Source organism: Orbicella faveolata, unplaced genomic scaffold (genome assembly GCF_042242905.1).
Source record: "Orbicella faveolata isolate gen_17 unplaced genomic scaffold, um_ofav_v1 contig_26, whole genome shotgun sequence".
NCBI classification, from domain to species: Eukaryota; Metazoa; Cnidaria; class Anthozoa; order Scleractinia; family Merulinidae; genus Orbicella; species Orbicella faveolata.
The window spans coordinates 14,964,053-14,980,728 of NW_028301554.1; the positions used below are offsets into that span (position 1 = coordinate 14,964,053).

At 38.8% G+C, this 16,676-nt stretch overlaps 2 protein-coding genes across 3 annotated transcripts in view; one reads left to right on the forward strand and one right to left on the reverse strand.

The window, feature by feature from the left end:
* LOC110062317 (uncharacterized) overlaps positions 1-16,636 on the reverse strand; it is a 22,178-nt gene extending 5,542 nt beyond the window's left edge. Inside the window, exons 1-13 of the mRNA XM_089295464.1 lie at positions 16,527-16,636; positions 16,063-16,382; positions 15,174-15,238; positions 13,038-13,154; positions 12,495-12,696; positions 11,909-12,014; positions 10,688-10,739; positions 10,330-10,431; positions 9,614-9,785; positions 2,782-2,888; positions 1,913-1,983; positions 1,128-1,193; positions 639-738 (exon numbers count right to left, since the gene is read on the reverse strand). Coding sequence (XP_089151590.1) covers positions 639-738; positions 1,128-1,193; positions 1,913-1,983; positions 2,782-2,888; positions 9,614-9,785; positions 10,330-10,431; positions 10,688-10,739; positions 11,909-12,014; positions 12,495-12,696; positions 13,038-13,154; positions 15,174-15,238; positions 16,063-16,360 — 1,458 coding nt within the window. The 5' untranslated portion in view covers positions 16,361-16,382; positions 16,527-16,636. The remainder of the gene's footprint in view (positions 1-638; positions 739-1,127; positions 1,194-1,912; positions 1,984-2,781; positions 2,889-9,613; positions 9,786-10,329; positions 10,432-10,687; positions 10,740-11,908; positions 12,015-12,494; positions 12,697-13,037; positions 13,155-15,173; positions 15,239-16,062; positions 16,383-16,526) is intronic.
* Positions 5,114-9,632, forward strand: LOC110062316 (uncharacterized). 2 transcript variants are annotated; one of them, XM_020769184.2, is made up of 3 exons: positions 5,114-5,469; positions 6,184-7,370; positions 8,514-9,632. In XM_020769184.2, the coding sequence occupies exons 2-3, from the start codon at positions 6,195-6,197 to the stop codon at positions 8,841-8,843; spliced, it is 1,506 nt and encodes a 501-aa protein (XP_020624843.1). In that variant the 5' UTR covers positions 5,114-5,469; positions 6,184-6,194; the 3' UTR covers positions 8,844-9,632. The 2 variants fall into 2 exon arrangements, with proteins under 2 accessions (XP_020624843.1, XP_089151591.1); XM_089295465.1 differs by lacking the exon at positions 5,114-5,469 and having other exon boundaries at positions 5,912-7,370.
* Positions 16,637-16,676: the final 40 nt, after the last annotated feature.

Below are 16,676 nucleotides of genomic sequence, written 5' to 3' on the forward strand. Positions count from 1 at the left end.
CATTTTGAATGAATTATTTTAATCATCTCCCACTTTTAAGTGATTCCCCATTTTGAACTCATTGTCTCCGTTGAACTAGTTACTTTATAAATTATTCCTCTATAAATAGCAGCCTCTTCTTGGTCTCACTAAAGAATAATTATCCTGGGTTACTGGAGGAAATACAGTATTGTAATTTGAACTTTCAATCTGTTTTGTACCTTTTTTATACATCTCCTGGAATTAAAACCATAAAGAAATGCCCAGTAGTACTTTGTACAAACTATCTTGTACAAACACTGAGGCCAGAAGGATTAATTTATAAGTACAATAAATGATGAAATGACAAAAAACGCTCTTTTCTTTTCTTTTTTTGTCTCCATTGTCTGGGTGGCTGATCCCCGCAATGTCATTTAAATGTTCTCAGCTGCAAATTCCTCCAGTTCTACAGGCTGATATTTTCCGAATATTTTTAGAATCAAACTCAGGACTCTTGGACGGATATTTTAGGGAATGTCCAACGACTCAAGAAAAGGGTAATGTCAACAGACGCAAAGCTTTGTACCAAGGCAAAAAAAAAATACAACCAATCAGAGCTCCTGTTTTATGCATTTTTTTATGATTCAAAACGTCTTCTACTATTAAAACTGCACGCTTACTGGTTCACGGCGACCAGCTCCCTCTCGCCCCAGTCCCTCTCCTTCTTTCCAGCCCATCTTTTCTAACATTTGACGACCAACATTCTCTGTACTAATTGGTCTGAAAACAAACAAAATAACACGTAAGAAATTACACAAATTCTGGCATCTCTTTTTTTTTTTTTTTTTTTTTAAAAAGCAACAATAAGAACCAGGATTTCACTGCAAAAGAGCAATGACTGCCAACTCAATGAAACAATAGACATCCTTGACTTTGGAAGCACACTGTACACGAGAGAAATTCTCCATTTTCACCAAAACAAAACAAGGCAAAATTAAGAGACGAATCAAATGGGACTTGTGACAGTCAGCTCGGTTGCCATGACGATAGGACGATGTTCTCACGTAACACTTAGATGTAAAAAATTGTTAGTTAGACATCAGTTGGACTGACAAGAAAAAGTAGCTAAAATACGAAGTCGTGAATTACGGTGACATCACTCAGTTTACCTGTGAACTGATGCTGGAGGATCGTCGGCGACAACAACAGGGACATCACTTCCTACCTTCGTACGTCTAAAGATCAAACAAATATAAAATTGTAGCAAAATTGTGCTGAGAATGTTCACAAAGAGCTGAAAATGCGACACAAGGCATATACGATGCTTCGAGGTGTCATTTTCTCTGGGATGCAAATAGCACTTGGAAAGAACTCAACAGAAAACGCTTGAAATATTATTCCGAATGCGACCGAATACGAGAACAGAGCTCAAGCTCTCGCAAGTGAGTGTATCTATAGCCGATCGCTCGCGAGAACGACATCTCATAAACAACTAGCAGGAATGATCATTGACAGAAGCTTCCAATTTCAACGGTTTTCGAGAAGGCGGTCACTGAACAGAGATAGTCGCTTACAAGAGTGGCTCAAGAAGATCTTCAATTGTAAAAATAAATCAAACAGCAAATCTCTTAGCTCGTCTTGCGTGATCGTCCGGCTGAGGGTAGTTCTGAAAAGAACTGTTGTTGGTGACTACAACACCCTACCCTCAGCCGGATCACACAAGACGAACTACTGATCCTCCTGGGTTCAAACCATTTACTAAATAAATATCCTCCTAGCAAGTCTTCGAAGAGAAATCCACTGAGTAATCTGGTTTAATTGCCTAATTAGAAATACATGTACATGTAGCACTTCAAAATTATCACACCAGCTTGTTGTTACTAGGCAACCCAGCTCAGTTGAGTTCTAATCATGTGCCGTGATTCGACCAATCACTGCTTTGATTTGCACTAACCTGACGTCAGCACGATCTTTGTACTTTCCTGCAAGAGTTGAATCGATGGTTTCTTCCGAGTAAAAGGATTCCTGAAACAGATAACTTCGCGTTATGATTCTTAGAAAGTACTAAACTCTCAGAAACTTTCAACTAGTCATTTATTTAAAAGAAATCGAGTATTCAGTTTTAATTTTCCTCACACGCAAAATTAAAAAAATTAAAGAAGTTACTTCAAGGTTTGCACATCTTGAAAAGTTTAGCCTAAATTACAGCTAAATTTTTTAAATTCTTTGCTGGTAATCGCTGTTAATCTTCTCCATCCGTAACTGTCCTCATTCCTTTATGATTCATTACCATCTGTTCAGTGTTTTTCTATCTAAGTAGGCTATTATTTTCAGGCTTCCTTCAGTTTAGAGGTAATTTTGTAGATGGCAAAAATAACTCAAAATACCGTGGCTGAGCTCCTTTAAGATCAATTAAGATTCTGGGAGATGCAATATCATTTTCCCCAACTAGTGCGTAAAGAAGATTCGAAATATACATAAACGGCTGGTCACGAGTGTTTTATGGCGCTAAATGCAAAGGTCTCTGGTTCAAATCCTCCGTCGTGCCTCTAACTGGATTTATTCTCGGTAGCCTCAAACTAAACTCAACTCTTGCATGACTTTTTGCATGTGAACAACAGGTCGGGTTTCTTAATAGTCGATGTTTTATTAAAAAAAATATGTTTGTTTATTTACCGTGTCACCAGTTGGTACAGTAAACACGATATTTCTAGATCAACTGACTGTAATTTTTCCACTTCACACGTAATAGCACTTGTCCTGTAACAATGTAAACGAGGTGCAGTGATTGACTGTAGGTCTGTTTAAAAAGAAGTGACTCACCTCCAGGCCGTACGCCTTTTTGATTCTCTTGAGTTCTGATTTTCTCTGTTCTTGTACTGATAATGAATTCAGTGATCTATCTCCTTCAATTACTTTGGTAATACAGACTGCAAAAGAAATCAAATTAAACAGGATTAATAAATCAATTAATCAATCAATTAGTCAATCAATCAATCAATCAATCAATCAATCAATCAAACAATCAGTCAGTCAGTCAGTCAGTCAGTCAGTCAGTTAGTGGAGTCACGGTCAGTGAGTCAGTCAGTCGGTGAGTCAGGGTGTCAGTGAGTCAGTGAGTCAGTCGGTCAGTAGGCCATGGTGCCAGTCAGTCAACATGCAATGTTTGTCACAGGGTTTCAGTCAGTCAACTATCAGTCAGTCCATCCGTCCACCAATCAATCGTACTAAGAGCTGCTAAATATTTCCCTCTTTATTGAAAAGTAGATTTCCACGTTTCTGAAAGTCAAAACCAAGTTTCCATTGCACTGAGAAAAAATATATGTGATTTACAAGGGTTAAAGGAGTTTTCTTCGCCTTAATAATGAACTAGTCGCGTGAATTAGGTTTGACGAAAAGTACGGTATCGTGTAGCCGAGGCACCAGTCCAAATATAATAACTATATCAGAAGCCAACGCAGAAAATTGAAGAGGAAAAACCGTGATCTACAGGGAAAAGGAAAACATAACTACCTTATTACATGAAATTTTCGCGACACGTTAATTTCGCGAATTTCGCGATTTAAAAAAAATCGCGAAATTTAAGTGACGCGAAAATTAAATGTCGCGAAATTAACATGATGCGAAAATTAAGTGACTCACATTACGTCAATAATTTTAAAAAGCGACTTTATTACCATTACACACGTTTATAACAATGATTTTGAACTATTCTGGTCCTCTTCATCACTACTGCTTTCCGTCTCCACTCCACTTCTGTTGTGCAATCCTCAAACTGTCCATTTACTGGCTCTTGGTAGTGCTGTTCCACTAGTTGCTTAAACCTTTCAATTGCCCTGTAGACACTGTGAGAACATCTTTCTTGTTACTGTTTACATAATCAGTTACGTTTCTGTTTATTTGGACTTTGTTGATTAAGTTGTTTGATCAAATTCAGGGACATCTTAAATAGCATTGACAAAGAAATATAGTGTGTCTCACTCAAAAACGCGAAATTAAAGTGAGTCAAAATACAAAATTTTCGCAAAATCGCGAAATTAAGGTGTCGCGAAATATGCGAACCTCAAAATCGCGAAATTAACGTGTCGCGAAAATTTCATGTAATAAGGTAGATCACAGGCAGCCTAACAATAATGGTTTGAGTTTGTCGAACAGCACTCAGTAAATGACATGATTCCATTAGAAGACGAGGACGACTAAAAATAGACCCTTTGCATAAATGGTGCCTAAATTTGAATAACAATACAGTATTTATACTTAGCCTCGCACTCATGTTTCCAGAAAAAGGCTTTTTCACATGAATGTGAGGCTTAGGATGTATAAGTATTGTTATTCAAATATCGGCGCCATTAATGCAAAGGGTCTATAGCAAGGACGGAAATAATTACAACATGGACAAACTTGGTCTCGTGATTGCAAAGTTGGGGATTAACAATTACTAAGAATCTAAAGTATCGTTTGGCTTAAAATCAAGAAACATTTCTAGATTTTGCACAGTTTTTCCCTGAAGAAAACGACGTGTATCATCTTTTGCGATTTTAACGCTAATTTTCCCAATTTATTCCAATACTTACTTATATTATGACAAGTTCCAAAGGACGGCAGGTGTGCTGACATAAATTAAACACGATGGAAAATACAAGAAACAAACTAAAATCTTCCCGAAATCTTTACTAACTGACATGACTGCACGTCACAAAACAAAGTTATTGTCAAAAGCCGTCGTTATCAACAATCTTCTTGCGAAAACTATTTGCTTTTTAATGAATAACGTGCTTTTAAGGGCAAAAGATAATTGGAATAAAACATTAAAATGCAAGCGGCCAAACCCAGTTAATTGGAATCCTGTCTCTAGTCATATTCCTATTGTTAAAAGCCTGGAGAAAAATATCTGCTGTGGTGTTGGAAAAATAACAAGTTAATGACTTCACGAAAGGTCTTCTTGAAATGTCATATATCTTTTTTAATAACGAAGTCGTAGTGATCCCACAACGGTTAATAAAAATCGTATTTTTATTCCGTTGAATGTTCCTCAAAACCTGATAAATTAAAATGCTAACAGTAAACAACGCAGGCCCACCTGCCCGAAGTTTACACAAGCGATAAATGATTCATATTTTTGCCCATACCCAGACAAAAGACTTTTGAAAGTGGGCCAGATATCATTGGTTGATATCTGCTCTCAGCGCCTAACTCACTGTTCGTCTCTACGGCAGCAGCTTTTATTTTCCTTGGCAACGGTCTTCTTAAGTGCCTCGGTCACTTAGCACAACCTCGCTTTATGCATAAGTGATTAAGGATTTCACGTAGCCGCAAATCGCTCGACAGATATTTTGGTTACTGAATGATTGCGACATGTAATAACAGAATATTTGATGTTAACTTGCCTTCGAAAGTCGAACTACGCGTCGAGCAATTGGTTACAATGTTGAATTTTCTTTAACTAAGGATTTATCGAATTTGGATCGCTATCGGGAGAACAGACAAAACTAAAAAGCGATAATCATCTTGGTAAGATGCACTGAATTGCAATTATATTCCTTTAATGTTGTTTTAGCGATTTTACTCCTTTCGAATCCTACACGTTACTTTAACACTAGAAGAAGCACACTTCAAAATAAGCACTTGACGATACCAAAGAGAAAGCCAGAGATGATTGACGTTTTCGAGTGAAGTGTGAAGTTCAACCTAGCGATAAATATGTTTCAAAATCAAACCTGTTAAAAAACAAAATGAGACTGATTGACATTTTGACGATTGCCTAACTCCAAACTCTACACAAAGACTATTCAACGACATCACAGTAATCAATAAACGTATCGCCATTAAAGTAGTAGTAGTCGTATTATATTATACCACAGTATATCTCGCTTCTCTTAGTGTGCTTATATGTACTTTTTTATGTGTTTATATGTACCTTTTTTTCCTTTCCTTAGTGGGCATTTGCGCGTTCAGTGAACTTTGCTTTACTATTTTTTTTACTCTAGATTTAAATCATTGTGTGTCAATGAAAGCATTTTTATTTTTTGCCGGGGTCTTAAGTATCTATAAAGCAGTCCTTTACATAAGCCTTATTGCATTCTCTGGGTTCCCTTGCCTTATAGACTGATATTTTGTAAAAATATTTATACATGTAAATGGAGAAAATAACAATAACAAAAGAAACAAACACAAAAGTTCAACGCAATCGATAATTCATTTGGAAATACTTCGTCTTATTTGTAGGTTCAACAGCTATGTCAATTAAGTACCCCGTCCAGGTAGACTGTATCAGGCAGGTGCCATACTCTGCGCTAGAAACAGAAGCCGAAGTTCTGACAGAAGAACTCGTGCACACTGAGAAAGCATCAGAGAGCAGCGATGACGAATACGACACGGACTTGGAAAGCGAGTTCACAGAAGACACCGACCAGGACAACAGACAGGGAAGGGGACATTACCTCACGGCTTGTAAAAATCTCGGCTTGATACCTTGTACGCCGTTCCTTCGGCAGCTTGGCAAGTCCGAAATGAATCTTAAACATTACAATCTCGGGTCTGTGGGTGCCGAGGCAGTGGCTGTTGCACTGATGCAGAACACGCTGGTACTAACATTGAACATCGCTGATAATTCCATCGGCGCGGACGGAGCTATCTACATCGCCAAGATGCTAACAGAGAACCCGTTTATCACCGAGCTGGACGTTTCGCAGAATGATCTACGTACACAAGGGGCCTACGCCATGGCGGAAATGCTAATGGAGAACAACGAAATTCTAGAGCTTAACCTCTCGAACAACAGCTTCCAAGAAAAGGACGCGGAGCCCATTGTTGAGGCCATGAAACAAAACTACACCCTAAAATCGTTGAATCTGAGTCACAACCGCTTCTGCGAGTTTGGAGGAAAACTGCTGGGACCAGCCATAGATGCAAACGTTGGATTAGAATACCTTGACTTGAGCTGGAACCACTTGCGAAGAGAGGGCGCTGTTGCGATTGGTTATGGCCTAAGAGGCAACTGCGCTTTGAAATTCCTGGACTTGTCGTGGAATGGTTTTGCCGACGACGGCGCGAAAGCTATCGGTGAAGCTCTAAGCGAAAACAACACTTTGAACGAGTTGGATATTTCCAGTAATCGAATTTCTGTTGTCGGAGCGAAATGCTTAGCCAACGGACTAGCTCAAAATTCTACTCTGCAGATCTTACGGGTTGGTCAAAACCCGTTTCAGAACGAGGGTGCCTACGAGATTTTAAGCGCCATAGCCAAGAACAAAGAGAGCGTCATAGACGAGTTGTACTTCGACGAGATTCCTGTGAATGCGGAATTTGAAGATCTTCTGGAGGACGTACTCGATGAAAGACCTAATCTGAATGTGCAATGCGGTACAGCCATGAGAGGAAAAGACAGGGTTAAGAGAATGAAGAAAAAAGTGGTGAGTAATGAACCAAAAGTTATCTTAGGCCCTGTGCACGCTACGCCTGAGAAATTTGAAAACGCAGCTTTATTTCTGTGGTTAGGCCTACCATCCACACTAATCCGTCACAAAAACGGAGCTTTTCGAAAACGATCTTCAAACCGGAGGAGTTTGAAAACGCCAGCTTTTCGCTTTCGTGTGGAAAGAAAACATTTTGAACACGGAGCTTTTTGAAAGCGATGATCTCACGATAATCATGGGATTCCCCGCCCGATTTTTTTTTTTTCAAACACAAATCCAAAATGATCGGTGATTGTAGCGTTTTGAGATTTCTCCGGCGTAATGTGGACGGAAAACATGCGATGCGATTTCAGAGTGAAACCTGCGTTTTCAAATTCCTCTAACGCAGTGTGGACGGGGCCTCAGTTTATTTAGAAGGTCAGGATGGGGTTTACATGTACCTGATAGCTGACCAGTGATCAACTGAATTTTAACCGTCAGCTGAGAAATCACCGAAAATCTAACTAATAACTTGCCAAGTGTGGGCGGTGTAGGTGGAGTCATACTTGTTAAAAAGTTTTCCACATAATTCAAAAGAAAAATTGATTCGCGATATTACCATGTCGTATTGATACTCACAACTTCGACTAGCCCGCTCTATCAAAAGGCTATCCGCTTATGAGCTGTACTGAACCGTTTTAATGTAATATCGACGCCTACATTTTGAGAGCTAGGTTAACGGTTTATTTCACTATTTGCATTAAGAATATTGCAGTGATGGTCATAAGACCGAAAAATCATTTTACTTGAGTCTGCTTGACAAAGGTAATTAAAGAAAAACAAAATGTAAGTCTGAACGTTAACATTGGGGCATCTTTGCCCGATAAAAGAAAACGTAATTTCATTAAATGACGGAAAGTACAGTTGTCGTGTTTTGGGCGAGAAACGGGTGACGGGCGCGGCACATAATGGCGGGAAAAAACTGGGAGTTGTGCCTGTCGCTTGTGAGTCACAAGCGCATTATGACTGGAGAACACCACACCAAAACGTCGGTTAACACTGAGGGGTCCATTGTATTCCTGACTGGCAACACTACCCAACGCCTCTTTCAGGGAATAGAATAAGAATGCTTTACATTATTATATGTATTTTGTCTTTCAGGATGTTCTCAATTTGCTGTTAGAGTACATAGAGCTCAGAGGTCTTCGTGTAGTGGACTTCTTCCGTCAGCTGGACAAAGACAACAGCAAGAAGATCTCAAGGGCAGAGTTTATGAATGGCGTCAAGAAAGCTGGCATTCCAATGACAAGAAAACAGCTAAAGAAGCTTGTTCGAATTCTTGACACAGACAATGACGGAAACATCGACTATGGAGAGATGATCGCCATTAAAAAGGACGAAGTGTTTGACTTTTATCACAAGAAGAAAGTGTACAAGAAAGACGACCCACAATTGCAGTCCTTTAAGAGTGCCCAGCAAAAGAAGCCTTGACTAAATTGGACCCAGCGTATATATTCAACTTACATGTAGACTATAAGAAAAATCACACTTTTTGTAGTGATGTAAATCTAATATTAACTTTTCGCTCACCTAGCCTAAAAAAATTGACCCTGATCCTCTACATCAAACATGTAGATAGGAGATCGAAATACACGAAAATATTTTGAGCAAGGCCCTATTTTAATACGTTTACGGTAGAAGAATATGTGCAAGAAAAGAGGACCACATTTAAGACCTTTAAGAGAAAGCAGAAGAGCCAGTGGGCAATTAAGTGTAAAATTAGATGCGTAAAAGTGTGTGCAGTAAAATTGCATAAAAACTTCGACTCTGCTTTTCAGTTGCAGTAATATGAACAAATAAGGCTTACATATATGATTAAACTTTTGCTGTTAAATTACTTAACGTCCTAAAACTTGGTCTTTTGTGGCTACAGTGCATATGCATACTAATATTGCAACCATGATTCGTAGATGAACTTCCGGGTGAAGCTAGTCACGAAAAAAGAGTTGCTGGCGACTCGGCAGCGCGGAAGTTATCTCTACACAAAGTCGAGTGAAAAGTGTCTGTCAGTCGATTGTCTGGTCTGTTGAAACCGTCAGTTTAGCCGTCATGGTATGGGCCATAAGACATGAGTAATGTGATTGACTGTTTGAAAATTATCATTGTTAAAAAAGTACATGTACAGTAACACATCACTGACAACAAATGTAAAGTAACCTAAACACCGACAATGTACAGACCTTCAAATCAAGTAAATGTACCTTCATCATCCATGGAAAATGATGTTCCTTGGGGTGCCTGGGCCTGTACTTGACCGGGCTCACAGGAATCACATGTTTGTGTCCCTGGGTGAATGTGCAGACAGAGTGTAGTGGTGCCAAGTGTAAGCTCATCTCCATGAGTGATGACACGTTGTTTACTTTTTTGTTTGCTCTGGAAGTCAAAATATACATGCGTCGGAGCATTTTCACTGTGTGTAGAAAAAAAATTACTTTTTCATTTCTACACTACATGATCGGCTTAAAAACTCACGCCACTTTTCATCCAATCAGAGGTAAAGCCACATCCAATCGTGACGCGCTCACACACGTTTTCCCGCGCTTTGTGTTAGCTACGTGCATTTACATTGATTTTTGATTGGTTCACTGTATTGTTTGTGTCCTTGGTGATTGGCCAGAGGGATTACTCTGGTTTTGGTTTTGGTTTTCTGATCCTAGGAGACTTTGCATATATTACCCTGTAGGAACTCTGCTCACCACATGTATAGCTCCCAGTTGACTTGACACATGAAGCTCAGTTGGTAGAGCACTGCAACAGTTCTGCAGAGCTCATGAGTTTGAATCCTGAATTTTTTTCTAGTCTTTATTTTTGCAATTGCTTACATTCTATATCTGCAATGATCTCTAATCTCTAAATTTATTTCCTAAAGTTCAAATATATGTCATATATTCACATGAAGAAGAGTTATTGCTGATACCTCAGAGAGTCGTCGTCCATTGAGAAATGTTCCATTTCTGCTGCCGACATCCCAGATGAAGAACTGACGTCTTTCTTTGTCAAACTCGATCTTGCATTGCAGCTGAAAGAATGGCAACCACTTCCATCAGTTATTGTACTAACACTGCAAGCCATTAAAAAAAATTCATAAAATATAACAAAAATATAACATCAAGAGGCTTGAAATTGAGAAACAAAATTCAGGAAGGAAGCTTTGAAGACTTTGGCATTAGTTCAAGTCTTAACATTTAGAAATGGGAGGGCAAAAATAAGTTCAGTGGTTGAAAATCCCTTGATTTTGATACACATAATGGAGTGACTTAAGTACAGTCAAGTACCTTGCTGACTTCCACATCAGGGATTCTTATAACATGTGACATATCTTTCTCTCTGCAAACAAAAACAGGGAAGTGTTTCCTTGACAGTCTACAGTAATTTGAGCTACTCTCAGAACTACTGATATTGTTACTGCATGTATATTTTATTGGTAAATATGTCTTGTTAATCAAGCACAAGTGCCATACTGGGGGAATATTGGCCCAAGGTTTTGACAGTATGGGCGGGGCACAGCGAGGTCTGTACAAAAAGGCCAAGGGCCGATATTCTCCCAGTATGGTTCTAAGCAAGCTTTGTTAATAAGAAATGTATTACAAGATTGAAAATGTTTAGAGAAAAGTGCCATAATCACTGAGACTGCAAAAAGCATGTAGTCCTGATTGGGAGCTGACTCTAGAGGCGTATACTCACGTCTGAAGTTAAACAAACCAAAAGCGAAAGAGGGTTGGGAGAAAAAGAAAAGGAATCGTTTATATTTAAAGCAAGTTCTTTCAGAGATTTTAAAGCCATACAACAACCAAAAACTCTTCAATAGTGGTCGTGCAAGATCATTTGGAACAGCGCCAGGTCCAATACTATGAGAATATTGGACCAGCAATGGAGCAATCTGATTGGTTGATTTTAGTTATTTGGGCCCTCTGAACTAACTTAGTTGTGTAAATACGATAAATTGTAATGCCCTTATAAATGACTGGTGAATTCTGAAGTTCAAAACCCAACCAAAGAAATACATGAACTGTACACCATCAATCAGGACTGCAAACTTAAGACAGTCAATGAACCTTGACAAAAAAGAAACAAGCATAATGAAACTAAACCTCAGTACCCGGCAATCTCAACCAAAAACATGACCGTTTGAACCTACTGAAATGAAATTTTGAGAGAAGTCCCCTAAGATCATAAAAATTATACATGTTCAGAAGAAGAAAAAATTTCAAAGAGAAGAGAAGTCCCCTAAGATCATAAAAATTATACATGTTCAGAAGAAGAAAAAATTTCAAAGAGAAGAGAAGTCCCCTAAGATCATAAAAATTATACATGTTCAGAAGAAGAAAAAATTTCAAAGCATTTGTACATGTACATGTCTTTTGCTGCAAAGCACAGAACTGAGAGGGCAATATTTTGAGCTTGCCATGTAGATTTATTTCTGAATTCTGATACAGGGTGTAATCATTGACTAAATAAGATCAATTCTCAAAAGTGCTGTCAATCACTTCTCTTACCTGCCAATTGTTCCACCCGTGTATGTGACAATAAACAGACTTCCCACTTTTATTTTGGAAGCCTTGATTACTATTGCCCTGATACAAGGAAACTGCACTTCTATAACTAAACCAAAACAAATAATACTAATTTAGCTGGCACAAAAACCAAGCAGATAACATAAATAATTATCATATATGCATAATCCAGATGAAAGCACAATCATTTCTACAATGAATCAATTCATGACTTTGGCTTTTCTGTTATCATTTGAGCTTGACCACTAAATAATATTTTATTTTGGTATACGTAAACTACATGTAGACCTTGTGAGGTACCCTTCAAGAAGTTGATTGCAGGGTACTCATGAGGTTATTCTCTTTCTCCAAAATTTTGGAAAATGCTGTTCTCTTTGCCCTGGAAATTTCTAGAGTTTCAATTCAAACTGGGACTTTCGGTCAAATGGAAAACAGAAGTTACCAGCAAGTTCAAACTTAGATTGAAATTCAAACATTTCTGCTAATAGTTTACTTCATGTCACAGACTGATCCATGAGTAACATCTTTTTTGACATCTTTGTTTCTGACAAAGCATAGACTTACAGACCTTCTAAATCCTTATCATTCTCCTCCTCATCTTCACTGTATTCTTCACCACTCTCCCTTTCCTCCTGATCATTTTTATCATCGTTAACTGTTTTTTCTTGATTATTGGATAAGTCAATTTTGGAGTGAAACTTGTAAGTGGCACTTGGTTCATCATAATAGTAGTAAATTCCCGTAGTGTTCTCATAATGCAGGCGACTATTCTGAAAAAAAAAAAAACATTAAGAGATTAAATAACAATCCCTTTGATGGGAAAGGCCACAATGACCACTGACAGTAAATTAATATCTTGTCTTCTGGACACTTTACCAACTGACCAGGATTATCAAAGGAATATTAACGACTTGGTGTGACTGTATGGAAAAATCTTGACCTCGGTCGAAATTCTCTAACAGAAAGTAACCCATATGCTTCCAGGCAGAGACAGACACTGATTTAAAATATGAAGTGTTTGTTCTAACCTGGAGGTCTCTATTTGAAGGTTAGTACACTAGCCTTACAGGTTGACATGTATGTTTAGTGCAATTTTGTATATTCAACTTACTGGGTCATAATAATAGCCAGTATTCCAGTCATAATACAGTCCTGTCCGCTCATCATACACAAATCCACTTTGGCTCATAGCATCAGCAGCAGCCTCTTGTAATGATGCTCGCAGGTCCTAGAGTGGTGTGGCAAATACAAAATATTACCATGAGGCAACAATTACAGTACATGCACCTCCCTGAGCACAGAAATGCAACTCATTTTGATATCTCAACAGAGTTACAAAGAAAGCATATTTACATGTACCAACTACTGTGCACTGTCAGCTAGTAACAGCCCACTGCCCCACCCATACCCCCCATCCCCCCGCAACAAAAAAAAGGAGCAAATCCCTTAAAGAAACAATGGTCTGACTGAAAGTAGTGACATCAAACATAACTTGACTTTATATAAAAAGTTTATCTATAATTACACAGCCTTTAGGAGAGATGGACCTGACTTACTGTTTCTCTCTTTGTACAAAGAAACATAATATTATGATAATAATATATAATATTACTTAGTAATAGTATAATATTACTTGTAAGTAAGTAAGTAAGTAAGTAAGTAAGTAAGTAAGTAAGTAAGTAAGTAAGTAAGTAAGTAAGTAAGTAAGTAAGTAAGTAAGTAAGTAAGTAAGTAAGTAAGTAAGTAAGTAAGTAAGTAAGTAAGTAAGTAACTTTATTTAACCAGGGTAGCCCATTCAGCAATGAGGCTGGTATCCATAGGGGCCCTGGGGGTCTGGATAGCAGGTCTGGATAGCAGGAAGATAACTGTACAATTGATTTCAAAAAAATTTGACAATAAAGAAAAGCGTTGTTATTGTAATTCTTTTTCTAATCTTCCCACCATTGTACTCCTTAGCATTTCCAGTATTTATATTTTACGTTCTATGCACACATTGTAGCACAACAATGAAGGCATAATATTATGTTTCTGCTGAAACATGTCTGTGAATTTTAAAATTGTCGTCATTTAGTTGAAATTACTTTTAATGTCTAATGCCTTTCACAAAGTTCCACAGCATTTCTAATAATTTTCCTTGCAATGGTACATTATATTTTATCTTCCTGAAATTAAAGAGGGAAATCCCACAAAGTTGCGACTCCCCATAATAAGTGACATCAAACGGCTATAGATCTAGGATCATGTGTACTAAAGGCATCCACAGTCGAGTGTTGATCAATACTCTCCATCAATCCCTCGATCGACATCTCAATCCATACTTGATCAATATCCTGATTGATACTCAGTGGACACTCTATCGACTCTTGATCAACAGTGGGTCAACAGTTGGCTGAATGTCGACCCACTTATACATGAATCAATCAAAAATTTGTTCCATTCTTGACCAAGAAGCCGATGGAGTGTTGATGGAGTGTCAACTGAGGTGTTGATGGAGTGTCAATCGAGTATCGATCAAGGGTCCCTAGATGAACATCTCGATCCATACTTAATCAACATCCTGACCGATACTCAATCGACACTCTATCGAAACTTATTATAATCAACAGTCGGTTGATAGTTGGCTGAGTGTCGACCAACTTATATGAATCGATCGAAAATTTGTTCAACTCTCGACCGAGATGTTGATGGAGTGTTGATCGAGTGTCAACTGAGGTGTTGATGGAGTGTCAATTGAGTATTGATCAAGGGTCAGTTGAGGGTATCGATCAGTGGCGGATCCAGACCTTGAGCTAAGGGGGGGGGGGGGGGGGCAGTTTTGTTTTGCTTGCCCTGCCAGCTTTTCTTCCTTCTGTTATTTCTTTCTTTTTTTCCCAAAAAAGGGGGGGCCCAGGCCCCCTGCACCCCTCCCCTAGATCCACCACTGTCAATCAAGGGTATCGATCAACACTCGACCGCGAATGCCTTTAGTACACATGATCCTAGATCTACAGCTGTATACACCATATATACAAAGCCAAAAGTAAGGAGGGTCAATTCTCACTTCCATATACTAGCATTTAAACAGCATTGGATGTACATGAAAATGGGTTCTATGTTTTTAGTTCATCAATTTTTTTTTTTAAAGTACAGTGTACCCACTGGATACTCCCTGTAATTTTCTTCTCCAATTTTGGTAGCATTTTGTCACAACTACATGTAATCAGTACAGCAAGAAAAATAAATACATGTAATTTGGTCATTTTCTCACCTTGCTACCTGCAGCATCAGATTGCTGACTGTCCTTTTTCTGAATGAGACTTGAAACTGCTGCATCTTAGAATATTTCAATGATGGGGTTAGAATCTACAATGTAGTTTTAATTTACCTAACTTTTCCCCCTCATTCCTCTTGCAGCAGGTCTCTTTGGATCAAGCCCAAAAAGCAATTTTTGCAACAACATCAAACGCTAACACCCAATTTGCCTTCCATTGCTCCTTCTAAACCATTCACCACCAAACCTCTGCCCCCGCCTGCACACCCACCCTCTCCTCCCATACCCATTCACACCAACTCTTCCAGAGTCCTTTGTTTAGGAGTCTCTCGGTTAGAGATGAATCTCCCAGTCTTCCATACAGGTCACCAAGAGAAACAAAGGAAAGCAATATATTACAGTACACTTTTTACACTTGCGTTGTATCTTGGCTGATTTTTCAGCAGTTTGAAAAAAAGTTTGGATATTCAAAGGATTTTTGTGATTGAATCAGAGTAATTCATCTTTTGACATTTTGACAATTTTTTTTAGTTTTGACAATCTGGCTTTGTAGCCTCTGGGGGAGGGGGATATTTCATGTGAATTTTATGCCCTATACCCTACAGATTGAGTAAGTCTTTGTTCCATCAAGAAAATAAATCGGGGGGGGGGGGAGGGGAGGGGATCAACGATAGATGCATTAAAATTAATGGTACAATTGTACACGTACAAAGTCATACATGTCTAGGTGGACTTGCTCATTAGCTGCTAAGACAATTCACCCACAAAGCAACAATTTTGCATCAGGTGTTAAGATCAAGGCAACAGTTGATTTAGTAGTTTATGACAGGCCCCCCAAAAGGTACACAGATACTGGAATTAACAGACAAAACCCAAAGCAAGCTACCTCGAATCTCTTTATAATTCTGCAGAACATCACTGTTTTCCCTTCTGCTCTCAGCAGTCTTCTTCCTCTCCTCTTGCAGCTTCTTGCTCAATTCCCTCACTTCACCTTTCAGGTTTTCTGCACTTCTCTGCGCACTGTCTCGTTCGAATTCAGCTTTGTGCAGTTTCTTTTTCACTGCTTCAAGCTCGCGTTTCAATTCGTCTATTTGGCTGTTCAAGTCAGAAATTCTGTCATATTGCGCCGCAGCGTCGCTGGAAACTTCGGTCGAACTTTCCACTTTGTTGTCTCCGTCTTCCATTCGAGACCATCGGTTGTACGATCTACAAAGAACACATAAACATGTTTGCTCCAAACTCCACCATGTCTTCCTCTCTCTACAATAGCTTGCAACATTGTACAGCAAGTAAAACCGCCACTAGCGATATCAGATTTCTTAAAATGCTGTAAGCATTTGGAAAGTTTACTCTGGCAAAGACCAACGCTATTTCCAACAGCGAGAGAATCCACGTTTCTAAGATGTCAATCGTTCTCTTCCGTGTCTTATCTTGCCGGCCACCTTGGTGATGTCTCGACCCAGACTGCTCACAGTTGCGTATTCGCCTCATCCCGGGGAC

Excerpts from the sequence above, each read along its gene's own strand:
- LOC110062316 (XM_020769184.2), top strand. The coding sequence starts at position 6,195 with ATGTCAATTAAGTACCCCGTCCAGGTAGACTGTATCAGGCAGGTGCCA. Across the intron at positions 7,371-8,513 it reads AGAGAATGAAGAAAAAAGTG|GATGTTCTCAATTTGCTGTT; the intron begins GTGAGTAATGAA and ends TTTGTCTTTCAG.